General features: G+C 53.4%; 1 protein-coding gene across 1 annotated transcript; it reads left to right on the plus strand.

Annotated features, from left to right (window-relative positions):
* Positions 1-27,043, plus strand: ADAMTSL2 (ADAMTS like 2). Its single transcript, XM_026062287.1, has 18 exons — positions 1-114; positions 1,864-2,006; positions 2,699-2,774; positions 3,198-3,300; positions 5,008-5,153; positions 5,256-5,379; positions 6,332-6,412; positions 7,526-7,701; positions 9,097-9,436; positions 9,973-10,354; positions 16,667-16,770; positions 18,386-18,512; positions 21,046-21,259; positions 22,844-22,999; positions 24,635-24,805; positions 24,937-25,113; positions 25,881-26,025; positions 26,925-27,043. Exons 1-18 carry the CDS (start codon positions 1-3, stop codon positions 27,041-27,043), a joined length of 2,898 nt encoding a protein of 965 aa, XP_025918072.1.

Consider the following 27,043-nt stretch of genomic DNA (forward strand, 5'->3'; position numbering starts at 1 on the left):
ATGAAGATAATTAAACGGAGGTGGAGCAGCATCTTTGTCTGTGAGCAATCCCACCTGAGAGGCACGCTAGCCATCGTCTTCTTTGTGGGCAACATTGCCTTCGTCATATCCCAGGTGAATGCACCGTCCTGCCGGGCTGGGAGGGTCTGTTTGGGCGTTCGAGGTGGGTGTGCGGGATGCCGGGTGTGCGGGGGTGCTGGGTGCCGGCACAGCACCGGTGCTGAAGGAGAGCTCCGGGCTCCTGCGCTGCCCCCACAGCAGAGGCACGCTGAGGTCCTGGTTCTTCCCTTGCCTGCTTTCCTCCTTGGGAAAAAGGGTCATTGATTATGGTCTGGGTATAAAGTCACCCCAAATTCAACAAATTACTTAGTTGGATATGTCAGGGCCAGAGGTATAATCATGTTACAATGGCTTAATGAATTACCATGCTTAAACTGGGAATGGTGGGATCTGTCTGCATACATCAAGTCTGCAGTGAGGACGTACAACTTGGCTTAGCTCTTTTCAGTCTGGTGCTAACCTAAGTTGTCGTCTGTGGCCAAGAGCATGCACAGATCATTAACAAGGCTCTAAAAGGCAATGACCTGATCTTGATTTTCAGTAATGTTTCCTCAGCTGCTGCAGTGGTTGGAGTTCCTGGTTTCTTTTCCTAAAACTTTATTCTCCCTTTCCCTGTAAACACAGAATTAATAGAAACTCCTAACCAACAGATCATTCTGGATGGGAAAATACATCTGTTGCCCCTCAAAAGACATCTCTTCATGGGTGTAGACATGTGGTGATGCAGTGTGAGCCAGCCCAGGGCAGGGAAGCCTAGATGCAGCCCACGTTGAAGAGCTTGGCCTCTTGCTTTGATCTCCAGCAGCTCCTCTCCCCCCACCCCCCCGAAGTGCCAGGCTGATATGTGCAACTAGCAGCTTATGTGTGTTGGCCCACATCAGCAGAGGGGAGCTGGGGGTTGAGGACCCTCCTGAAGTGGAAAACTCTGATGTTCCCAAAGGAAGTGTGTGGGCTCCTCCAGCCTGCTAGCATCCACAGGAATGGCAGGCTGGCCTGCTCTCTGGCCGCTGAGTGGGATGGGAGGTGGTTTCTCCTCTCTTCTTCTGCAGCCCCTCCTTACAACCGGGCTCATGCTCTGCCCTGGGTTTTGCAAGGGTCTGTTTAAGCTTTTGGCTAAGTCTTTGACTTCATCTGGCTCTTCAGTTTCCTGAATTTGTTGTGGACCAGAGTCAGCACTGAAAGAGCTGGAGAGGTTAGGGTTTGGGGTTTAGTTCAGTTTTGCCAACTGAGCTAAACAATGAATGCTTCCTTTCCCAAGGAATCCTAGAAATTGCCATTTCATTCCAATCTGTAATGAAAACATAACTGAGAAAATGCAGGATTTCTTGCAAGATGGAAATCTCAGATTTGACCTCAAACGCGACAGGAAATGCCCTGTTAGCTCTGTGAGAGATGCAGTGCTGCAGAAAAGTCCGAGTGGGAGATCCTTGTCCTCCGAGCACTGTGGCTGTCAGTGTAATGGGACATGGGCCAGGGTGAGCATCATTTCCTCATATCTCTGAGCACAGAGATTAGCAGGTCATGCATGTGGCTACCCTGGTGCTTGGATACCCTAGTGATGGGTGCTCTGGAAAACCCCTGAACAGGGAGGTTGTTTGAAGGCCCTGCCTGCTTCCACTTGGAGCAATGATCCTGCTGGCATGGGACACCTGTATTTTTTGGCCCGATGGGAGTTGGCATGTTGGATGTTGGGTTTTTGTTTGCAGAGATTGCTATGAGCAGTCGCTCTAGCCATGCTGACTCTGCAGTGTAAGTGCTGAGTGCTTCCTCTCTTCCCAACATGAATGCTGGCATTGCAAACAGGATATCGCGCAGACATCGAACAGCCTGGAAGAAGGAGCAGACGTCACTGCGTACTGGTGGGGGGAGTGGACCAAGTGGACTGCATGCACGAGGACCTGCGGGGGAGGCGTCAAATCCCAGGAGAGGCACTGTCTCCGGCAGAGGTACTGCACGCAAATCAAGTAACTCCTTGTGTACAAGGGAGTAGGGAAAAAAAAACCTGCGGCAACCCTAGTGAAATCCATGGCCTTTAGTTCTTGTATGCTGGAGGTTGATTTGATCCAGAAAGTCATCCCTTGATAGATATAGCCCTGGTGTAAAGGTGTTGTCTGGCAAACCCACCCTTACAGAAGGTAAGTGTGCCTTTGAGTGCTCAGACGAAAGGAGGATGTTCTGGGGACTTTCCCCATAGGAGGACCAGCCAAGTGGCTCCTGAGCTGGCCCTGAGGTTTCTCTAGCAGGGAATTAGGGTAGACAGGCAGCAGAGGTGGCATAAGCCCATCCTCAAGGCTCCTTGGGCACAGCAGTGTGGGATCAGGGCTGCTGATCTAGGCTGCTCCCATGCATGGTGTGTCCTCTCTGGACTGTCCATGAGACTGTCCAGAAGTCACCTCGCCAACCTCCCCCCCAGGGCTCTCATCCCCTGTGATACCTCCTAAGATGTTATTATAAAATAACAGGTAACAAAGCCAATGAGACCTTTGCTATTGACTCCAGTGAGACCCTGGTGTATCTCTGTGTGGCTTGTCTGCATGGAGACAACAACCAGGCAGAAGAAGGGAACGAGCCTTTTATTTAAAGAAGGGAAGAGGAGAGAGTTCCTGACCCCCTGTCTAACCACCGTTTCTTTATTCAGAAGAAAGTCAGTGAGTGGGCTTGCTAATAAAACTTGCACTGGAACATCCAAAAGATACCAGCTCTGCAAAGTACAAGTAAGGATATCCTTTTTCTCATTGGGAACATTCAAACACACGCAACTTTGCTTAGCGCGATGGCATTTCTGGGTCCCTCCCAAGAAGGGGCACTGTCTGTCCTGTAGCAGTCACCTGGTCACCCTGTTGTCCCACCAAGCAGCTGGAGTTTCCCTCGTTGGCTCCCTTCACCCAAAGGGCACTTGGGGCCCTTTGCTGGAGCTGGGGGCTGTAAAACCCAGCGGGCTGTCCTTGCCCCAGGAAGATTTCCCCTGGCTGGGGTGCTCAGGCCTTCAGCCTCGCGGGGAGGAGGAGGCAGCGGTGGCAGCAGCCCTGAGGCCAGACTGTGGCAGGCTGTGAAATGCTCATTGCAGCCGGTCGAGATGCGCCGGAAACCTTTCCTGCGTTTTGTTTTCATGAGGATATTAATGTATCCCGTTCTAGGAGTGCCCTGCGAACGGAAGGAGCTTTCGAGAGGAGCAGTGTTCATCCTTTAACTCCCATGTGTATAACGGACGAACGTATCAATGGAAACCTTTATATCCTGGTAACAAGACATTCTTTGTGTGTTTCTTAACGCTTCGCCAAAATATTTTGATAGTTATGATGCTATAGACTGCAGGAAGGCTCCTCCTCTGGTGTTTTAAAGTGGTTTTCAGAGACACAATCGGCTGTCTTCCAAGTTCAAAGGAGCATTTTGCAGCTGCAGGGTAGCTTAAAGATAAAATAAAACAACAGACTAGAGTAATAGCTGCAGCCTGCAGTCCGTTTTGGTCATCACTCCCAAGGACCAGAGAGCTAAAGGGCTGGAGGAGGAGGAGAGAGCAGGGGGAGATGGTCCATGCTGGCCAGGAGCGTCTGGCTTACCCGCCCCAGTGTCCCTTGAACTGTGGCCCTTACTGGTCATCCTGCATTTTGGTGACACTTGCCTACTCCCACAGGGCTCGTGTGTGCTGTCAAATGTCACTGGGATGAAATGAGTCAGTTCACTGATCATCCGGGGTGAATGATACAAAGCTGCACAAATGACTCGGAGTCAGAGACTGAGATTTATTTTATTTTGGGCACCTAACTCCCATCAAAATAGAACTTTAACAATTCTTGGCCAGTTTCAAGAATTTCTGAGGGCCCTTGGGAACCCAAGACCCCTCTTTTTCCAGGGAGTTGAGTTCCTAAGTACTGGTTTATTAAGATGCCCAGAGGCATTTAGGTGTCTAAAGATACAGATGTGATCTAACAGAATTTTTGTATTTTAGGTGTCTCTGTACATGCCTAATAACTAGGCATAATGAAATTACTTGTTGCCTCCTTTTATGTGATAAAAACCAGTGTCTTCGCAGTCTTGGTAAAACTTAGCCCACAGAATGAAGGCAGGTTGGTTGATTATAACCATTTGGCAGGTTGTCCCTTTCCTATGACAAGGTGACAATTTCTTTAAACATATTCACTATTTGAGATTATTCACCAGAATAGTTACAGTGAATTGTTTTGTGTTTTAGCAGGCGTTCAAGTGGCTCCTGGGTGATTTGCAGAATAATGTTTTGAAATTGATGCTGTCTGTCTTGGGCGCACAGGCCAGTGGGTATATAACCGCTCCCTAATTGGCTCAGTGTAACATTTTAGCGTTGGGTTTCTGATGCAGATATGAATTTGTTGTTTGCTTCCTGTGGATATTATACAGTATACGTTGAACGCTTGAGGTCTTGCGACTGCTGTGCCAGTGGATACAGCCAACCAATTATCTGCAGAAGGCAAAGGGCAAACATAGTCCAACTTGGATGAATATTTATGAAGAGTGTTTCTATTTTAAGCTGCTATGACTTTTTTGAATGTACTTTTATATGTATATCTATTTATGACAGTATATGTCTATGTTAACCTAATTTGTATATCAATATTATACATATATAAGCATGCGTATGTTTGTGTAATGTGTGTACCACTATTGCAAATCTTTGCACAGAATATTGGCCCTTACTGCTTCGATGCGTCCCACGGGCCAGTTAGCGATGCAGCTGCTCCTGGCGGCAGTGCGCGCTGCCTGGCTGTGCAAAGGCTTGCAGCAGTGGGCCGTCGTGCAATCTCCTGGCCAGCCTGCAGACACCGGAGATGGTGGCTTCTGAAACGCTGGCCGCTGTGCAATTCTGTTGTTGCTGCTGTTGTTTAGCTTAGCAGAGATTCATTGACATTGGTAGGATGAAAGTTTATTGTGTTTCTCCTGTTTTGAATATATCTTTATATCCTTTCCCCTTAGATGACTATGTTCACATTTCTAGCAAGCCCTGTGACCTCCATTGCACCACTGTGGATGGTCAGAGACAGTTAATGGTTCAGGCTCGGGATGGAACATCCTGCAAATACACTGATTTCCGAGGGGTTTGCGTGTCTGGAAAATGTGAGGTTGTTAAACATTATAGCAAAAATATTGTTAGTAGCATTCAGAAAATTACTATGGGTGCAATATCTGCCTGCCCCTCAATACTCTATTTACACTCTTTCTAGCCGATTGGATGCGATGGCATTCTGTTTTCCACCCACACCTTGGATAAATGTGGAGTTTGCCAAGGGGATGGGAGCAGCTGCACTCACGTGACTGGGAGTTACCGAAAAGGAAATTCTCATCTTGGTAAGACTTTAAGGGACCTCTTGCTTTATTTGTATCAGAGAGCTGTGTTTTTGGTAAACCACTTCCAGCTCTTACCAGCTGCCCTTCTGTGCTTTATTTCCCCCGTGTTCTGTCTGTGTTAAAGAATTGCCCTTACATATTTGGGAATATAGGGAAAGCCACCTTTAAAGAAAAGCGGTGATTTTGCATGACAGTTCTCAGATGTCTGAGATCTCCCATATTGAATGGCGAAACAGGGTTATGCAAGAGTCTGGTGTTGGTTTTAGAGTCTTATTTTTGACCCAGCAAGACTAGAAATAAATGCTCTGTAATAACAGGAAGCTAGGATATTTTGAAAGCCCAGGATTTCCAAAATTAGTGTGGTGTAAGGCAACAGAACTTACTTGTCCTAAATATAGTCATCTTAGGAATAATGTTTTAATAAATAGATCCTCAGAGAGCATTAGTCAGAGCAAGCTCCAGTAATTTTGGTGGAGTTATGAGGACTTGTCCCATTAGTTATCTAGCGCTGAGCAAAGGGGAGTTGGAGGAGAAACAAGTTGTGATCCCTCGCTGGGGGTTTCTGAAAGACCAGCGAGCACTTGTATCCGTACTGAACCACAGGACAGCTTCTCTAGCTAACAAAGCAGTTTTTCCATGTGCCTTTTCTTACACTAAGTTTTAGTATTTGTGCATGCAAGGTTTGCATCCTTCCTTCCTTTCCCCCCTCTCCTCCTATACTTCCCACAATAAATTAGGATGCATAGTTTACAAATTTTTTTTCTCTATTACCGATTAACTTCCTATTTGCAGTCTAACAGTTATCAACATCAATCTTTCAAGCTGTATCTTCTAAATATTTTTGGATCAAAGCCAGTTTGCTTGATATATGGCAAGTGTTGACTACTGAGAGTATATTGTTGGATTACTTGTTACAAAGTTTTCCTTTTCATTAATCTGTAGTTTCCCATAGGCTATTCTCTGGTAACACACATTCCTGCTGGAGCAAGAGATATCCAGATAGTAGAACGGAAAAAATCTGCAGATGTTTTGGGTGTGTATAACCTCTTGGTACTCTGCTAAAATGCATGTGTATACTGGCTAATTCTCCCCTCCACCCCCCCAATATGAACATAGTTTTGTTGCAGACATGGGCTAAATCCATAGTCAGTGTAAACTGTAACCACTCTGAAATGAAGAGAAGCGCACTGACTTACCCGGTCTGAGGACCTGGGCTGTGTATTTCAACATTTTGACTGCTTTATTGCAGAAACTGTTGGTCAATGTTATTTCTGTTTCAGAGAGTTGTGACAAATATGCTAGTGCTGGGTCATAAATGACTAAGTGAGTTCATCTCTCTTGTGGTCTTGATCTCTTGCCGCTCAGGCAATGAGCAGTGGCCTAGTGACATCAGTAGCAAGGAGATGTGACTTGCAGGTTGCCCCATTGATGTGTTGGTGGCACGTGGCTGATCTCTGGGGTGGCAATTGCAGAGCTGCCCAGGAGATGGGCAAAGCCAGGTTTTCCCCACTCGCCAACAGATGCACACATTTGCTGCTATCATGTTCTGATGTTGCCTCCAGGGCTCGTGGTAATGTGTAGCAAGGCTTGAATAAAAGCCTATATTTAGCACAGTTCCTGGATTAGCTATGGATGACTGACCTTGAGCCAGCATGGTGGATTAGTTGAAGTTCTGCCTATGACTGTCAATTTTTCTTTTTATTATTGCTACATATATATATATATATATATATATATATATATATATTTTTTTTTTTTTAAGGTGTAATCAGCTCAGTGTTCCCAAAGAGGGAACTCCTGGTGCAGGCAGTCTGACAGTCTTACTGACTGCAGTGTGCAAAACTTTTATCATTTAATGTTTTATGCTGTGCAAGCGCTGAAAGGGTGAGAGGTGCTATGGACTCTTAAGCAACAGCAGCCCCTTGTTGCCAAGAGCTTACAATATAGAAGAAAGAGTGACCCAGAATTCTGGGAGTCTGCCTATGTAATGTGTTGGAAATAATGTGTTTATCTGTATTATTCTATAGTAATAAAACAAATATTTCTCCTGCAACACTAACAACTTTATGCCCTGAATGAACAAGTGGCAGTACTGCGTCCTCTTACATTTGGTGGAACTGATTTCTTTTCTCTTTCTTGTTTTAAGCTGTGGCTGACGAAGCTGGTTACTATTTCTTCAATGGGAACTACAAAGTTGACAGCCCAAAGAACTTCAACATTGCAGGCACGGTGTTCAAGTACCGCAGGCCCATGGATGTCTATGAGACCGGCATAGAGTATATTGTCGCACAAGGACCAACAAATCAAGGATTGAATATAATGGTGTGCTTTGACTTAAGTTTGCAAGGCTGGATGTGCTGGGGGAGGGAACAATTATGTTGAAACCTGCTGAATAGTTTGTTCTCTCTCCTGTGTGGCTCTTAAGTGTGTTAGTTACTGGTGGGCAAATCTTGTGTGCAGCAGCAAGACAGCATCTGGGGAGCTAGATGGGAAGATCTGCTTGTCCCAGCCAGATGGGTGGGAAGCAGCTCTAAGTTGGCAGACAAGCTGCTGCTGCTGGCACAGCCTGAAGTCCAAGCTCATAAATCCAGCCAAGAGGATGGTTGTGTTGGCGTGGGCTCAGTGCTGGGCTAACATGGCTACGTGGTTTCTGGAGTAGGGAGAAAAGGCTCATATATCTGTGCAGACAAGCTCTGCTCCTCTCTATGGACACATCACCATTGGTAAAACCACAGTGGCCACACCAACACGTAGGAGGACAATTTTATTTCTCTGCCTGCATGGGGAAGGGTGTGGAAGCAGTGATCGTGTCCTATTCCTTGCACAAAGCTACTTTATTTGCTTCAGCACTGTCAGATGCTGGGCTTTAAATAATGAATGTAGGCTTGGTAGCTCCTCTTTCTGGAAGGAGAAGTTGCCTGAGGCACTGTGGGGATATTTCTCTTCTATTCCTTGGCTTTATAATCTGAGTTACCTGATAGGAAAAGTAAAAATCAGAAATTGGGCCAGATAGCTTAGTCAAGTGCACAAACTTTAAAACCTGCTACATTAAAAAGGAGGAGGTGGGGGAAAAGCTTCTGAAATGAGGCACATGAAGAAATGTAATAGGCTTCTGGGCAGCTAGCCAGAGCTTAGCCCTTGCCATCTTCCATGCAGCCATGGGCCCCTTTGGGAGGGGAAGGGATGGTTGCTTGGGTGCTTACACCATCGTTAGACCAGTAAAAGAGGCTGTAGTTCCTCAGCTGCTGATTCCCATCCTCAACTGGGATGGAGCAGCAGAAGGTGGATGTGGGCTCCCAGTTCACTGCAACGCAATGGAGGTATGTTTGTGCAAGTGACTGTCCCTAACCTCACACCTCTCATCTTGGTCTGCTTTCTGAAAAGCAGAGCAGTGCATCCCTAGCTCTGTCTTATGCAGTTGAAGAGGGAAGTGCAAAAAGGTTATGCAAGTTGTCCAAGTGTTTATGGTCAGTCAGTGGCAGAAGAAGGCATAAACCCTAGGTCTTCTAGGCCCCTGGTCTGGTGCTAATGCCCAGGGCAGTGCTGCTAAATAATGTTTGGCAAATTGTGCTGTTCCAGTTATAAGAAGTTGACAATATGATGGAAAGCAGACTGGAAACAGTGAAATAGATATCAACCATCAATTCCAAGACGAATCACAAACTTTGCGTGCCATATGTCTACTGCATCGGCTAATAATTTCACTTGTTTCTTCAGGTCTGGAATCAAAATGGCAAGAATCCATCCATCACATTTGAATATACTCTCCTGAGGAAGCCACACTCAAATCTGCAGCCCATCTACTATACCTTTTCTGAGTCAGATAGTGAAGAAAGCAGAGAGTTCGATGGAGATGTGCCATTGGGTTTTATCCAACACAATGCAACTTATTTTGGGAAAATCTCCAGGGAAAGGATAGATTTGGAGAACCAGGTGTTTGGAAGGCAGGACACAGAGGAAGATTTAAACTTGAGCAAAGGTCAGGAAACCAATGAGGTCTATGAAAGAACAGAAACTATTGACTGTGAGCCAAAACTGAAGGGCAAACAACCCAAAGGTAAGGAGGAGACTTGGGCCTCACTGTTCTGCTTTCCAGAGCTCTTGTTGAGAATTGCTCTGTTTCTAGTGATTCTGCTGGTTCATTTTTTTTGGAAACCTTGGAAAGTTCTTTAAAATGTCTCCACTCATACAGCCTCTTTGCCCTTCAGGTTCTGGTTTCTGGCGGGTGGTGGGGTCACTGTCAGTAATGCCCCATGGGGCTCACTTTGCAGCCTGCCTTTCTGCCTTGTGCAAGGGGTGGAGAGAGCCGGGGAGTCCTGAGTGTGCAATGCTCCCTCCTGTCACAACCTCTGCTGTTGCCTTGGCATGGTCCCCAGCCACGTCCTTGCCATCCCATCACCCTGCTGCCTGGAGTGCTTTCCTGACATGGTTGCACTGGGCATGTGGGCTGAACTCCATCGGATTGCCCCAGGCCCCCAGCTCCCCCTCCAGCTGCCCAGGCCTGCCTCTGCTGCTCTGAGCTGTTTGCGCCTCCTGCTCCAAATGCATTTCATTTTGTGGTCATCACCGTTTCCCCTGTTGGCTTCAATCTAGATTCAAACGTAACCAGGTCTACTTACCAGACAGACCATGATGACAGAGACTTTGACCCCAGGTTCACCTCCAGGGAATTTCTTTCGGAGAATGCCATCACTGACAAGCTGCTGGACAAGACCTTGGACTCAAAGGAGCTGGTTCTGAACATGACCATGAACAGTATCTTTGCCCAGGGAGACCCAGTCAACTCTGTGGGCTCGCACATTGACAGCCTCTACGTCGATTACGAGGATACCGATGGCGTTGTGACCTACACCATCAATAGTACCTACATGGAGCTGAGCAATGGCAAAGCCATCAACACGTCAGCAGAGATGCCATTTTCAAACACCACTGTCACCATGACCAGCCCCCAAGGAAACAGAACCCACAAAGCAAGGTAGGAGACATGTCTTTAGTCGATCCTATTTATTGTTATTCTCAACTTATACTGTACTAAAGGCAGACCCCAGTACATGTTTTCTCTGCTTTGGAGGCCAGAAGGTAAGTAGGGGCAGGATGTCATAAAAGGTTTTCACCAGGGCTTAATTTGAAAGGAAGGATCAAAGTTGAGAGCAGAAAGTTAGATCATTTAAGCAAGAGGAAAGCTCACAGTCTTCTTTAGAGGGGACATTGTCAAGTCCATGCTGACAGCTGTCAACTTGCTCATTGCTCTCTGCCTGCTGTAGCACATTATCAGGGCCCTGGCCATAAAGAAACCTCTTTTCCTGTTATTTCTGTTTTCTCTTGATGTCCAGCACTGACTTTCCCAGGTCCTTCCTCCTAGTTCTGATGCAGCAGAAGTTGGTTTTGGCCCATTTTTACCTACTTTGACTGCCCCCTCCATGAGCCTCCTCACTTGTGTTAGCAGGACAGGGCTTAGAGCAGCTCCTGGGAATAGCCCCGCTTACCAAACTGCTACAGGAGAGGCAGAGCAGAACAACAAGGGCTTTTGTGTAGGGCCTCCAGAAATAGCCTGAGTTTGCTGCCTTGACTGATGAAGCAGCAGTGCAATTAATCACCGCTTTGCGAAGAGTATCAAAACTCCACTTCTCCATTGGAAGCTTAAAGCGGTTGATAGTAGGATATGCACTTCAGGATCCCTTTGGCTGGTTTTGAGTGACAGAGTTGGCAAATGCAGCAGGGAGGTAAAAGAAGGTGTAATCTATCCTTAACAGCTGAATTCATCCGGGCAAGGGAAGGCTGGGTGAAAGGGAGCCTCAGGATAGTCCTTGTCCACACATCTGTGTCTAGAGCCCAGGATGTTCCAGGGCAGCCCAAGCAGTGGTAGATAGCAGGGTGTGGGCAAGTGAACTGAGTCCTTGGTTTCCAAGCTATCTGAAAAGAGCAAGTCTCTTTCTGGCTACTCTGTGGCCCTTCAGCCACATGTTACCCTCAAAGATTCTTATTTTGGGTGCTGAAAATACAGATGAAAACTCTAATTATATGTCAAAGAGCCTGAAACAACCCAAGTTTGGCTGGATCAGTGCAAGCAGGCTGCCTTCTTCCCAGTAAATGCATGCAAAAGTCATGCTCTGAAGGGAAGCGTCCAAGTGTGGATCAGCAGACCCTCGGGACACATTCAGCCTGTTTATGGCTGTACCGTATGTCAGGGTTGGAAACGGCTTCTCGGCTGCCAAAGAGCAGCCTTCAGCCCGCGGCAGCGCACTCGCAAGCGCTGGCGCGCTGGGAGCTAGCTGTTGATGGGGCCGGAGACAGGACAGTTGTTGTGGAACAGCAATTTGCTGTCCTTCAGATGCAGCCGCAAATTAGACCGTTCCCAGGAGGGCTCGTGCTGAAGTCAGGGCCTTGGGAGCTGTCCAGATCCCAGTCACCACGGTGGATCCGGCTCCCCATTGCGTGTCCTCATGGCTTCTTCTGGGCTGCGTCCGGGGTTGCGGCACCCAAATCTCGGCTGCGGTTCTCTTCCTGGCCCTGCCACTTCGACCTTCTGTCTCTTAGTTTCCCCACCAGTAAAGCACAGGTTATGCTACTTAACTTTAGAAGATGTAGCAAGACTGCGCAAATGCTCTCTGGTTATTGTTAGCCTTATTTTCCAGAACTTATGCTAGTGTATATTAAAAAAACTTATACTAAAGAAAATGTCCATGCAGCCAAACATATCAACAGACTTCTTAATGATAAGAACATTAAAACATTGCCAAGGGCTTGAGTCTATCATGTTTTTCCGTGGCTTGGCTTGGAAACTTCTCCTTCAGCTGCCAAAGCAAGCATTTCATTAGCACTCTCTGACAAGTGCGGAGAGCGCCCTTAGCTCCGGTGCCTTGCCGCGGAGCGGGAGCCAGGAGCGTGCCAGCGGGTTCGCGTCTCGCCTGGGCGGCCACGGGCTCCCACAGGGCCTCGGCACATCAGTCACCTGCACCTCTGCTCCTGCTGCTGCTAAATGGGACCAGTGCTTTCTCACCTGCTAGGAATACAGTGGATTTTGAAGTGTATTAAAATTCAGAGGAACTCTAATATTACAGGATAAGGGAAGGCAGAGCTGCTTAAAACGGGCAGTCTATGGATGTCTCTGGTGCAGTCACCTGTGGAGCTATAAAGCTCCTTCCATTATCCCCTGGCCCCTCCGGTATCAAAGACTTGTCACTAAGGTTTAAACTCCTTAAAGAAGGACTCCTTAAGGAAGGATACCAAGCATTGCAATTTTCTTCCCCACTCTTCTCAAAAACATTCCCTCTTCTTCCCTCCACTTGCTCTGGAACAAAATGTGGATTTTTCAGATCTAAACGGTGATAGCTTAAGGGTTTTGGGTTTTGCTCAGCCGCTGTGCTGCTGGTTGTGGAGTAGCAGTCGCTGGCCTTGGCTGAGGGTCCTTCAGAGGTGGCAGCAGGAGGGTGAGCAGTGCCCTTGCTCCCGGGTCCTGGGCTGACTTGGCTCTGGGCTGCTGTGAGCCCTGAGGGTCCCTGGGGTCCTTTGGGGGGCTGGGGGTGGCCCTGGGTGTAGGCAGGCCCCAGTCACCCCCCTTTGCCTTGGCACGCTGGTTCCCCACCTGGGCGCGAGGTGGTTGCAAGGCCAACCAAGGTAGGCACAGGGCAGCAGAGCTGGACGAGTTGGGGTGCGGGACCGGCTTCACGTGCCGCTGGCTCCTGCCCAGTGGAGATGGGATGGCCGCACCACAGGACCCCGCTGCTTCCCTGGGAAGGGAGTGCCTGGGAAGAGGGGGAGACGGCACAGTGCTGGGCAGGGACCGTGGTCCTGCTGGACGTGTCACCCTGGCCTCTGGGCACGTTTGCAGGCTCAGTGTTCAGCCTCTCTGCTGGCTCTATGGTGACAGGGTCCTGCTCAGTTGTTAGGACTTTTTTTGCCCCTCCACTCTGCCCAGATTATTTATGTATTATTTGAAGCCCAGTTGCATCCTAATGCGTGTGGCTCCACTTGCAGCCGCCCAGGCTGCGAGTGATGGACAAGCTTGTGTCTGCTGAAGCCAGTGTTAAGACTCCTGCTGGCACCCAAAGCAGCAGGATTAAGGCTCTAATTGCAGTTTGATGCTATTTTGGGTTTGAACCATCACTGCTGGGGGGGGTGTTGAGTCAGACGGCCACATTTGCACACCTCGTCCAGCTGAAGGGTGCAGGAGCACAAGGCTCAGGAGGAACAACTGCAGGGTTGGAGTTGTTTTGCCAGGCGGAGGGAAGGTGAAGGGGGTCTGAAGGCATCTTTCCATCATCTGAAGGGCAGCAACAGAGGTGCCTGGGGAAAGCACAAGAGACAACAGTTGGAAGCGCCAATGGAGGAAATCACAACGGGGTGCGTGGGAAGAACTCCCCAGCTGTGAGTGGGCAGCCCTGGGACAGGGCCTGGGGTGGCGGATCTCTATCCTTGGAGACGTTCAAACCGCGACCATGCGAGTCCCTGAGCCACCTGGTCTAGTGTTGGCATTAGTCCAGTTTTGAACAGGAACTTGGACTCGAGACCTCCTGAAATCCCTCCCATCCTCTGTCCTTTTGTGATCCTGGGAGGTGTCTTGCTTTTTCGCTTGCTTTCCTTCTCTGTGAGTGGGCACACGAGATGGGGTCATCTTTTGGAGACTGTCACCAGACAGTCTCCGTACAACAGGACAGCGTTGGTTAGAGATGGGGCATCTTATTTTTTTCTTAAGCATTGACACTTTCAGCCTGAATGGAGTCATCCAGGTACAAAAACACCTCGTACTGGTGGGGCTTGTATTTGCTGTCCAGGAACAAGCTCTGTGGACAGGACAGGGACAAGGGCTGTTTTGCAGGGATGAGAGCAATGCCTTGCTTTGGAGGAGTTAAAGCATGTTCACCGGGGCCCATCCAGGCACCTTTGCTGCTCCAGCCTTGGCCCATGCTGTTGCACCACCAGCAGCTGAGGCCTGTCCTGTGGTGGGAGTCAGGAGTTTCCCCACTTTCATCAAAAATAAAAAGTGAAATAAAAATCAGAAACATGAGCCCAGAGCCTCCGCACGTTGGGGTTCATGCGCACTTGTTAGGATTATTCTTCTGCTACAAGGACAGTTTCTTGAAGACGGGCAGCCAAAGCATCAGCTGGCTTCGGGGTGGCAGCTTTTCCAGAAGGGGATGTTGTTTCCCCTGCCACACAAACGGGTTTCGCTAGAAAGCGGCAGTGAGGACTCTGACTTGCATCTTGCAGAGATGACTGGTGCGAATTTTTGGTGCTGTTGCTCGCATCAAAAGCAGACGCAAAGCGCAGCCAGGGAAGGGAATACTTGACTTTGTAATAATGATTGTAATGAGAAAGAAAACAAAAGAGAAAAACCCACCAGCTTTGTTTGTAGAACAACTTGCTGCATTTAGAAGAAAACAAAATAACAGTGTTTGCTCAAAATGGTAGGAGAACTAAATGCTGCCCTATGACCGAATGTCTGATTTAGCTAGAGCTTGTCCCTGTGACCTCCTTACACATAGAAGAAGCTCTTTAGTTAAGATCACACACATTAAAGGGACACTGTTGAAGGGTTTTTCTATCCCCAGCTGTGATACAAAGCTTATTTGGGGGGTGCAAGGGGATCAGGGAGCCGTGTGGATCCCAGAGGTCAAATTGCACAGTTGCTTCCGCTGCTTTCAGCCAGCGTGACCTCCTGGGAAGTGGTGGAGGTAGCTACGGCTCGTGAACCGGGAAGGGGACTCCCGGTCACTGGGTAACCTGGGATTTGCTTTGGTGCTGCTGAGAGCAGGGTGCAGTCCAGAGGAGCTAGGCAATGCCCTCTTTTTCGGGGCAAATTAAAATATATATTAAAAAAAAAAAAAACACCAAACAGATGTTGACTACCGTTTTAATGGGTCTTGCTGAAGATGGTCGCTTGGTGAGCCCAGTCCGGCTGAGCGGCTGCCGTTAGAGAAGCAATGATGATCATCAGGGCTGAGGTGGTATCAGTGGATGATGCGGGGCCCCTATCAAAGCTGTTTCGGCAAGATAAAACACTATTTATAGTAAGCCAAGGTCGTTATTTTTGCACAAAATTAGCCATGTTCACTTCGGTTCCATTTCAAACGCAGGAAATGGTCGTTTGCCAAAACGACAGAGGCAAAATCATCCGGGAAAACGCGATTGTTGTTTTTAGTCCTTCCAGGAGATCATTGCTAACAATGGAAGGCGGGTGGGTCTGAAAGGAGAACTACTGGATTCTCAACAGTGTCCTTTTAAAGATCTGTTCGGTAGACTGGACCTGAACTTATGACCACATAAATAAGGCAATTTCAGAGCTTCTGCTGCCTAGAAATCATACAAGCTGCCTATCTTGCCAGGCCAGAGACAACTGGATGTCAGGATACAACCTTATGCACTATTTAAATCAGTATAGACGCTTCAAGGGTTTGAACAAAGGTACGAGACTAGAATTGGAGCCTCTTGTTGTAAAGGTGCAGTATCCCTGACGCGTTATAACGTTGCCGTACGTCCCTACGCGCTGACCTGGGCGAAGCTGTTACCCTTGGTTTTACGGATGCTTGTTCACATGTCAGGATGAATCTGTTGCCCCTTTCCCAAGGGCATTACGTGTGCGAATGCAGTGTTTCGTAAGGGATGCAAATTATCTACCAAAAATCAAAGAACCTAGCGAGAGCGGCGAAAGCCACCCAGAGCACCAGGTAGGCGAAGGGCATGCCCTTGTGTTTAAGAGCAAAGTGCGCTTGGAGAAGCGGGCTGACCCCCTCCTGCGCCCTGCCTAGGCTTTAGGAAAGAGCAAGCCGGCGAGGTCTGAGCAGCCGGAGAGGCTGGAGCGAGTCCGTGCTCTGCCGTCTCCGAGCAGCGCGAGCCGGCGTGCCGGCTTGGACCCGGCGGCCCAGGGGAGGAGATACTGCACCTTTAGGCGCTGTACGCCGAGGGCCAGGTGTATTTGAGCAGAAAATGCAAACTTTGTTAAATTCTGAACTGTTTCTACTTGTGGGTATTTTTATCCCATTCTCTCTATTTCTAGACAGTGGAAGCTCTGCCTCTAACCGGGCTGGGGATTCTACTTGGGGCTCAGGACAGGTATGTTGTTAAACAAACCGAAACAATAAATAAATGAATAAAAAAGCCAAACAAACCCCAAATCAGAAAAACCGAACCCCACCGACAAACGAAGCGACTGTTTTCCCCCCCCAAACCCAAACCCAACCACCAAACCGCAACCTGATCGCAGCCGTGTGTGTGTCTGACGGGACGTGTCGCCGCTCTCCTGATAAACGCTGTTTTGTGTTTTTTTTTTTTTTTTGCTTATTGCTAGAAACAGATTGAAGTTGTTAAGAAAGGGCCAAGGTGTGAGTGCTGCTGACATGTACAGGTGGAAGCTTTCCTCCCACGAACCCTGCAGCTCTACATGCACTACAGGTAGCAAACTCGGCCTCTGCGCAGCCGCTGCGATCGCCTGGTGCGTGAGTCGCTTTTCCGTCTGCTAGCGCTGGGAAGGAGCGGAGAGGACGGGGCGGCGATCCTGCGCCGGCGGCGCCCCGGGCTCCCTCGCTCGCTCGCTCGCTGCCTCCAGCGAGCATCCTGCGAAACGCGGTCCCCTTAGGGCGCTGGGAGCCGCGCTGGGCTGGGGCACGAGGTGACCGAAATCGCTGCAGCCCGGCGGGGGGGGTTCTTTTTTCTTCCCCCCTTTTTTGACCATTCCCATGGTTTTGGAAGCTCGGCTGCTTTCTGACAGTGTGAAGTTTTGAAGACTGTTCAGCTCCAGCAGGAAATAAAGTAGCATTTGATTTTTTTTCTTTTTTTTTTTTGGATTTTTGTTTTGTTTCTCCCACTTTTTCCCCCACCCCAGAGTCTGATCTCAGCCACAGCGGTGCAGATCTGGCACAGCAGCGTAGACGTCAGGGATGCCAAACCTGGCCTCCGTTCTTTTGGTGTAAATTTTCCCCCTTTTTGCCACTCCAAAAGGTTTCAAACCACCTGATCTCTGTCCTCCTCCGCTGCCTGATGGTTAGGGGGAGGAAAATCGATGACATTTTCTGGCTCCTGAGAAATCCATCACCTGTAATGAAATAGGCACTGAGGCAGTGCGTTTGCCTGCACCGTTTCCCAAGCAGCCCCTTCCCTGGAATAAACCAGATACTTCGTTGCTTCTGGAGTTAGGAAGAAGGAAAAAAGGGGAACCGGAGATTGCAGTCTCTACGGGATGCTTTTTAAAAGAACAAATGCACAGGTTTTATTTTTGAGCGTGCCAGAGCTTTTGGTCTTGTCCTGCAGGCGCTTTGCAAGCCGTCGTTGTCCCCGGGATCCTCTAGCCCACGTGCTCGAGGACAGTTTTGAGTTTTTGAGTTCTGAACAAATTTTCCCCTCGACTGGGACAGGCTGCTGTGCCCCAGCCTGCAGCTAGCAGGCTGATATTTTACTTAAATTTCTCCGGTCTCGTTACCCTTTCTTACTGACATATTGCAGAGAAGTGATACAATGTCAAGAGCTGTAGATCTTTTTTTTTCTTTCTTTTTTTTTTTTTAAGCTTCATGCAAACCATATGTTTCTGAGAGCTGAAATTCTTGTTACCTGTAGCCAGAGCAGCCTCCTGGTCCCCGGCCAGGTCCCAGAACGGACTTTGCAAAATTTGCTCTGCGGGGGGAAAGGTCTCGGTACGGCGATGCTTGCTTTCCGCGCGGTGCCGGGAGGAGGAGGAGGAGGAGGGGAGGTCCCGTACGAGAGCAGCTCCCGGGCCGAGCGTGCCATGGGTGCGTTTTGGGCTGCCGGGCTGCGGGAACGGCCCGGCAGACTCGTTGCCCCAAGCGTTTCCGTTGCAATCGTGCTATTCGCGTGCCGTTGCTGGCGGCAAGCCCTGCTGGTGGCCCAGGAACCGCCGCCTCGGTCCTCCCTTGTCAAGTCAGGCCTGCTGCCTTCCACTGGAAGGAAGTTTTGGAAAATGCAGCTCCAAAAAAACCAAAAACAAAGAGATTTTTTTGGATGTCAAGCTCTCCAAGCGTCCTTTGTTGTGTGTGTGTGCTCTCTTTGACACTAGGAGTGATGTCCACGTATGCTATGTGTGTGCGCTATGACGGGATCGAAGTGGACGATACGTACTGTGATGCCATGACCCGTCCCGAGCCGGTCCATGAGTTCTGTGCGGGGAGAGAGTGCCAGCCAAGGTACACTGCGCCCCGGCCCGAGAAGTACCGGGGGGTTGGCGTGGATTTGTTGGCGGGGGGAGCAGGGATGGGGAGAACGCCCTGAGACCGGGGTGCTCCGCAATGTGCCCGTGGAGCAGCCGGGCTTTCTTCTCAGTTCTCTCGAGTGCTTGGTTCAAGCTGCCGGGTTAAAACTTCCCTTAAATCTGGGCTTGGTGGCATCTGGGGCTCCTCGGCTCTGCAGAGGTGCGCGCGGGCTGGGCGCCGCGGCCGGGACTCGCCTTGCAAACGGCGTGGAAGGGTCAGGCTGCCGGCTTCTGCGTCCTGGACGTCGCTGAGGTTTGCTCGTGGCGGCGAGCAGAGCAGAGCAGCGTGCGAGACTGGTGCAGCTGGGAGCCTCCGTTGGAGCTGCTTGGGAAGGTTTTCCTCCCAGTGCAGGGTTTTATCTGAAAAGCTTGATTTGGTGCCCTGACCCCGAGCCCGGCGTTCCCATCGGGGAGACCGCTGGATTTCACTCCAGGTCTGATCTGTGCGACTCGGGCACGTCGCTGATGCTGGCTGCAGGGACGTGCTCGATTCAAGGCTTGCGACAGCAGTTACGGGCAGGATGGGCCGGTGTCTGTCCAAGGGGAAAGGACCGGGACGTTCCCGGGTGTCAGCCTGCTAGCAGGGCAAAGCGAGAAGTAAAACTGTGATCCATACCCTGAAATACTTTGTGCTGTTTGTAAGCGAACCCGAGACTCGAGTGATGTCAGGGATGTGGTGTAGCCCTGCAGCCGCGCAGCGAACGCTTGTTTTCGTCCCAGGTAGTTGCAAGTGGCATCTAGACGTGCTGGGGAGGGCAGGGAGGAGAGCACGTGCCTTGCTCCGCGGTAACCTCTCTGGAGCCGGCATGTGACCAAGTCTGTTCACACTGTCCCCCTTGGCCGCTTCCCTGCCTTGCTTCCCACAGCCTGCTGAGACGAGAGGGATAACCCGTGAGGGATAACCCGTGATGTCCTGGTTGCTGTGGGGCACCTGGAGCGCTCATGCGAGTGATGAGTGCTGGGGGTCATGGGCAGCATTGACTTTGCACAGGAGGAGGTGGATGCTGCGAGTTACTGGCTCAGCTAAAAGGCAGCAATGTCCCCCTGTGAGGCCACCAAAGCTTTGCAGCTCGCTGGCTTAATACCCCAAATGAAACATATTGTGGTTTTGTCTGACTGCTCTCTTGGTCCTCAAGCAAAAGGGAGCATGAGCAAGGGGCCCTGAAGGAGCTGGTCCGGTGCAGATGCCGTGACTTGGCCCCAAGGGACGTTGCTTCTCCAGCCCTGTGGCTGGTGCCAGCTGATCGTTTGGTTGCAGCTCCGCAGCGAACGCGGGCAGTGAAGGGCCGGGAAACAGAACCATGGGGCTGACGCACGGGCCGGGCTGCGATTCAGGCATTAAAAATTGTGGGCAGGTGGATGGTGCTACTGCTGGGAACGCACCTGCCCTGGAGATACCGTGGGGACCTTAATCTGTATTTGCATTAACTTTAATAATCTGTTAGTGCAAGCATTAGGGCTCTTTTCATGCGTAGGTTATCCCACAGGCCTTTTAGAAAAGCAGCCTCTCCCTATAGCTGTGCTGTTCTCGCTCCGTGGCTTTACTGCTGTAAAGGAGGAAAGAGGCAGTCGGTGATGTACCAGCCCTGGAGTGATTGCAGGGCAGTGGCGGGTGAAGAAAGGAGCTGCTGGGAGCTCAGAGCGGGGCATCCCGGCGCGTGTGCTTTTGTCTAGGCAGATGCTGCTTGGGTTGGCACTGCTTTTCCATCAGAAAGCGCCAAGAGAATTTTAATTTTTGCTTGCACCAGAGCTGCCTCGTCTAGGCAGAGAAGACCTTGGTTTCCTCTCTCTCCTGAATTGAGGTGGCACTTCTGAACGTGTGACGTTGCCCTGTTCCTGCCGTGGTGCCCGGCGCGGGCTCCTCCACGGGACCGGGGCTTTCCCACCTGGAGAGCAGCAAGGGCCCCCCAAGCGGCAGCCTCTTGTGTCCAGGAGCCGTGACTGCTGTTTCATTTCGGTTTTTATTCTTTACGTCAGGATTATTGCAGTGGTACTGTGCTATAAAAGCCTAGACTAATATAAGAGCCCTTTTTACGTCCTTCCCCTGGATGTAGGAGCTTCTCCCCACTTGTCAGCCAGGGTGATGGTGGCAGGGGACGGGAACGGGCCGGCAGGCTCTGCTTTCGTGTCCTTTCAGGGCTGCAGGTCCTTTTCTCACCGCACCAGCTCGTTTTTCCTCTCGGCAGCCTGATTTTAGCGTCCGCCGGCGCAGGTATCCCCACGCAGCTCGCCGCCTGCGTGGGCTCGGGTCTGCGGGGTGGAACGACGCGGCGTCAAGCCGCGGCAAAGCCTAGTCCTGCCCCGGGGGGCGGGGGGGGAACGTCCGATAGCTTTGCAGCCTGAGGACGCCTTATTCCTATTGCAGCAGTCTCCCCGCGAGCGCTAAGGTGCCGCGGGTTGCCGAAAGCGCGTTGGCCCCCTCGCTCTTCGCCCCCGCGGCAGCGACGGCTCTCTTGCTTTTTTCGCAGGTGGGAGACGAGCAGCTGGAGCGAGTGTTCCCGCACCTGCGGGGAAGGCTACCAGTTTCGGATTGTCCGATGCTGGAAGATGATCTCTCCTGGTTTTGACAGCTCGGTCTACAGCGATCTCTGCGAATCCGCTGACATTACCAGGCCCGACGAGCGCAAAGTCTGCAAGAACCCCGCCTGCGGGCCCCAGTGGGAGATGTCGGAGTGGTCGGAGGTAAATCCGCGGCGCCGCGCGGCCCGAGGGCCGGTGGCAGCGCCGGGGGCGAGCTCGTGCCTGCGGTCGTCCCGTCCCTTTTGGATCTGAAACTTTTGAGGCACCAGCCCCGCTCGTTGCACGGGGACCAACGTGAGCCAGCACGCTTTTTTTCCTTCGAGTGACCCCCTGGTTCCCCTCCGTGGGGACAAGGCCGCTGCCGTCGGTCCCTCCCGGGCTTTTAACCCCTGGGAGCGCAAGCAAGGTGCCGGCGTTGCTCTGTGCCTTAAGGAAACAGCTCAGCCGGTTGGAAGAGGGGTTTTACCACTGTCGCGTCCCGAAGCTGGCCCGTTTACCCCGCGGGAGCGTCCGACTCTCCTGGCAGCTCCCCAAAGGCTTCTTGTTCGCAATTTAAACGTCCTCTTTTCCTCCGCAAGCCAGGGCTGTCGCCGCGCTTTCCGTCGTGCTGCTGATGGAGAGGCTGGTGCATTCTCCCGTTATTTATTTTTTTTCTTTTTTTAGGATGTTTTGACTTTCCCGGTTTGGTGGAGAAAAGCTCCCCGTGCACATGCTAGCGCACTATTTTGACTGGCGTAGCAAACCGGGGCGGCTTATGTTATAGAATTCCATATAGCGCTCCAGCATGTGTCAGGGACAGATTGCTTGAGACAATCCCGGAGCGGGTCTGCCTTAGCCAGCAGCAAAGCTAATCTAATTTGGATCACATCTGAAGCCGGGTGCCAAGTTGGCTTGCGATGGATGCATTAAAAAAAGAGCACGTTTCAGAGATCCGAGGATTGACATATCAGCGCGGTGCGTCTGAGCGCTGTGCTGTTGACACTTTTCCCTGCTTTACGTTGTGCATGGAGCAAACGTGTGCCTGCGAGACTGCAGTAACTCAAACCCCCTTCTGAATAATGTCACCGGGCTGCCGAGTGCCAAATTTATCCACGGTAGAAAAAAAATCTCGGTTGTGTGGTTTGGAGAAAGCATTCTCGAAGACAGGGAAAGCAGCTAGCTGCTTCTGTGAGGGAAGCGGGAGGGATTTCGCCCCCCGTCTCCAAACTGCCGCTAAAGCCTTTGGGCTCCGATCGGGCCCTTTGGGGGCACTTGTGCAGTTTGTACAAAATTTTGGTCGCCTGGAAGCGGAGCGGGATTTCGGGGTGATGCACAGTGCGGCAGGATGCAGCTCTGTGCCGGCGGGATGGGAGGCTGCTCTCTGGGCGCCCGGGGTGCTCCAGCTGGGCTCGTCCCGGCGGAGAGCTTTGCTCAGCGCCGGGGCAGGATTTAGCCCCTCCTGTACCTTTGAACTTGTCTGCTGAAACTGCTCAGGGCTGTTTGGGGTTTGGAGGGAGGGGGGTGGTTTGCTACGGATTGTTTTACAGACAGAGTCGTAAATGCGTTTTCATTGTGCGTTTTTGGAGAGTTTCTTGTTAAAAGCTTAAAAAAAGAAAAAAGCAGCCCCCAATTTACATCACACCTTAAACCAGATGATCTGGCGGCTGCGTGGGCCGCGGGTGCCTTCGCCGTGCGCGCGGGGCGAGGGAGGGGGGCGGCCCCGCGCCGCCGCCTGACCCCGGCCCACCCGTGTCCCCGCGCCGCCAGTGCTCAGCCCGCTGCGGAGAGAGGAGCGTGGTGACCCGCGACATCCGCTGCTCCGAGGAGGAGAAGCTGTGCGACGCCAGCACCCGGCCGCTGGCCGAGAAGAACTGCACGGGGCCGCCCTGCGACCGGCAATGGACCGTCTCGGACTGGGGACCGGTGAGAGCCCTCGGCGGGGGCGCGGGGATGAATCCGGCCGTGCATTTTCCTGTTTGGTTTTTCCTTCTCCCTGGGACCTGCCCGGGCGGGAGGTGGTGGCCGAGCCTGGGGCTCCCGCTAGCTCTGCTCCTTGCTCGCCGCCTCCCCGCGCCGCGAGGCCAAGCGATGCGGGAGCGCGGGAGGACCGTAAAGTTTGCGAGCGCTGAGAAGCCGCGTCTGCAGCATTAGCAGGGAAAGCGAAGGGAAGGGGGGAGCTCGGACGCTCCGGCCGCCCTCCCGCGCTGGTGCCTGGGAAGGGCTGGAGCTCCAGCCTCGGGGCTTGCCGTTAACCCGACGCCTTTCCCACCGCGTGGGGGTTATGGCTTGTTAGCTGGAGCTCACAGCCGGCCTGGCCAGGGCTCCGCCAGCGCCCAGGAGGGAGGTGGAGGATGCGCGGGGAGGCGATTTCGGCTGTCGTCGCCGCGCGGGGCTGGGGGAGCAGAGGCAGCCGGCTCCGCTTTGGCAGCCCGCCGGCCCCCGCGGAGCGATCGGCTTTGCGCTCCGGTGCCGCCGCGTGGAAGGCGAGAGCGCGGGAGCCCTGCGTGAAAGTGCAGCTCCCGGGGCCGCCGGACCGGTCTGCGTTCCCAGCCTCTTCCCGTGGCTGCGCCGCTTCCAGCTTATTCCAGGCTTATTCCCAACGCTTCCCCGCGCTCACACCTGCTGCTATCAGCTGCCGCTCGCCAGAGCCGCCGCCGCCAGCGGGCCCCGCGCCACCGTCCGTCTCCCTGTCCCGCGGCCTCCCGTTCGGATTCACCCTGCCCTTTGGGCTCGCGGTCCCCTGTGCGTTCACACGAGGGCCGGCAGGTCGGCGTGGGAAACCAGCTCTCGGTGGTCGCGATCAAAGCAAAGGGGCTTCGCCGTGCCCGGGCCGGGTTTGCCGCAGCGGCGGCCGATCCCAGCCCGGAGCGCCGCTTCCTCTGCTCCCGCAGCCTCCTGCTCGCACTGAGCCATCCGCCTGCTCCGTCACCTGGGGCGTCCGGCCGTGCCGGGAGCGGTCCGAGGAGTCCCACCCTCGGTGTCAGGGCTGGCTTTGGTGTCCTTGGTGTTCGCAGGGCTTTCGGCTGCTTTTCTGCCTCCCCGGCTGAGCACGGGGCTCCCGGCCCACGTGGCCGCGTTCCCCCAGCCATCGGCTCCCGGCTGAGCTAGCGGCTCCCTCGTCTTCCCGCGGCTCCGTCTTCCCTGCTTGACTTGACAGTGCGCATGCTCCATGCTCCAAAAATGAACCCCTCGTCCCTCTTCTCCCCTCGTCCCGCTTCTCCCCTCGTCCCTGCACGTTTCTGCCATGGAGACCCCACTTCTCAAGCTATTTTTACCTGCGTTTTGATTCATTAGCGTTGGCTAAAAATAAGCGGTTTCCATGGCAACAGCTGTGCTGGGAAGTACAGTGCGTCTCCGTACGAGCGGCCGCCAAAGAGCCCGGCAGCCTGGTCCTGCCGCGACAGCACCCGCGCGGCCTTTGCCGCTGCGAGGAGCGGGGACGCGCTGCAGCCGTCTGCGTCGCGTCGGTTGTGCCGGGCGCTTCGCAAGGCGCCGCGCGGGGAAGGGTCGCGCCGTGCTGCGCCGCCCTCACCGCCCCGCTCCGCCTTCGGCTTTCAGTGCAGCGGCGGCTGCGGGCAGGGCAGGATGATCCGGCACGTGTACTGCAAGACGAGCGACGGGCGCGTGGTGCCGGAGTCGCAGTGCAGCCTGGAGAGCAAGCCGCTGGCCATCCACCCCTGCGGCGACAAGAGCTGCCCCGCGGCCTGGCTGGCGCAGGACTGGGAGCGGGTAAGCGGCACGCGGCGGCACGCGGCGCCCGTCACCCTGCCCTTCGGCCGCGCTGCCCTCCCGGCCAGCTCCTTGGGGCTCTCGCCTAAGCCTCGCGCGTTTTTTTGGGGCTGGGGGGGGTGTCCCCGCAGTGCAACACCACGTGCGGCCGGGGCGTGAAGAAGAGGATAGTGCTGTGCCTGGAGATCGTCAACGGCAAGATCAAGACGCGCGGCGCCGCCGACTGCGACGCCGGCAAGAAGCCCGTGGAGGAGAGCACGTGCTTCGAGCGGCCCTGCTTCAAGTGGTACACGACGCCCTGGTCGGAGGTAGGCGGCAGGCGCGGCGGGCGAAGCGGCGTCCCCGAGCCCCCTCCCGGCTCTGCTCCGAGCGGGGCTGCAAGGGGGGAGACGCGGCCAAGATGCTGCGGAGGTGTTTGGGGCTGCCTGCGGCTTTTCCTCCTTTCCTTCCTTTTCCTCCCCCAGCTCTTTTTCTCTGCAATCGCTTGCAGGAACGCGGCTCGGATTTAGCTTTGCAACTCTCCGGGTGCGCGCGGGAGCTGGCCGGGATTTGGGTCGCGACCTGTCCGGGTGGCAGCCGCTCTTCAGGCGGGTTGTCACCTTGTCCCCGGGGCCGTGCTGCGGCGGGAGGCAGCCGACCCGGGACGCCGGGGTGGGGGGGACCGCGGGCTTCGGAGGCAGCCGGAGGGCCGGGCTGTCGCAGAAGAAACCTGCCGTGATTCCAGCGCAACGAGGCGTCCGAAGGGCGGCAGGCGGCTCGGCGAGCCCAAAGCACGCGGCGCAGAGGCGCCGGCCCCCGTGTCCGGGGTGCTGGCAGGGTCCCCCCGGCGTGGGATGGGGAGAGGGCGGCAGCTGCAGGCGGCACCGCCGCGGCCCCAGCGCATGGGCCCCTGCCCGGGAATCGCTGCTCACGGGTGGCTGCAGACGCCTGGCGTCGCTGGCCGCCAGGATCCGGCAAAAAGCCGGGAGCGGGGACGGGGAAGAGCGGCTGCAGCCTCCGGCGAGCCGGGCTTTTCAGCGGCCCTCGGGGAGCGACGGCGGGCGCTGGCCTCACGCCGCCTCTCTCTGCTCCCCAGTGCACCAAGACCTGCGGCATCGGCGTGCGCATGCGGGACGTCAAGTGCTACCAGGGCAAGGACATCGTGCGGGGCTGCGACCCGCTGGTGAAGCCGGTCGGCAAGCAGACCTGCGACCTGCAGCCCTGCCCCACCGAGCCGCCCGGTGAGGAGCCCCCGGCGGCGCTGCCCGTCCGCCGACTCCGTATCCTCATCCCGGGGGGATGCAACGGGGGCAGCTCCCCCTCCGCGTCCGAGCCCCCGCGCGGGGGGTATTGCTGGAGGCGGCCGCGTTAAATCGAGGGGAGGCTTCGGAAGCAGCACGCTCTGACCTTCGGATAAAAGCGGGCTACGGACGCGGGCTCGGGTAGCGCGCTGCTGCGCGAGATCCGGCTCGCGGCGGGGAAGTTTCTTCTGCGCCGTTATTTTAATGACTTTGGTCTCCGCGCGTCCTGCGGGATTTGTAACTATCTCATTATCTGACTCGGCTGCTGGCTCAAAGCCCCTATGATCTTTAGCAAACACGCAGTCCTAATTCTTTAATAGGATTGGGGAATAAGGGAGATGTGGGAGAAAAGCAGGGAAGCAGGAGTCGAACGCGGGGCTGCCTGCTCCCGGCCCTGCTCCGTGACCTGGGCGCCCGGCGCCGGCCGCCTCGCTCCTCGGGGGCTCCGGCAGCCGCTGCGCGGGGATGCTTGCAAGGTGCTGCCTTCGGGCAGGCTGGTTTTGTGCATCCCATGGGTTTGGGGCAAAAAAAAAATCCTTAAATCCTATGGTTTTTAAGCAAAATGTTTTTTGAGATGCAGCGGCGCAGGGAGGTATTCCCGCGCTGCCTCTGCCTGCGGGCATCGTCCCCGCAGCTGGGACACAGCCATGGTCCCCTGCACGCCCTGGGGACATCACCGCTGTGGCGTGGCGCAGGGCAGCCTCGCCGGGGCTAAAAAAACCATGCATGGCAAGAAAAGAAAAAAAAGCAAGGAAGGGAAGAAATGCATGAAAGAGCTTGCGATTTTTTTTTATTTTTCTTCTCATATCTTTTGCCTTCTCTCCCCCTTGCTTCCCTAGATGACAGCTGCCAGGACCAGGCGGGAACCAACTGCGCTCTGGCCATCAAGGTGAACCTGTGCAGCCACTGGTACTACAGCAAGGCCTGCTGCCGCTCCTGCCGCGCGCCCCACTCCTAG

The sequence above is a fragment of the Apteryx rowi genome, unplaced genomic scaffold (genome assembly GCF_003343035.1).
Source record: "Apteryx rowi isolate R43461 unplaced genomic scaffold, aptRow1 scaffold_19, whole genome shotgun sequence".
Classification (NCBI taxonomy): Eukaryota; Metazoa; Chordata; class Aves; order Apterygiformes; family Apterygidae; genus Apteryx; species Apteryx rowi.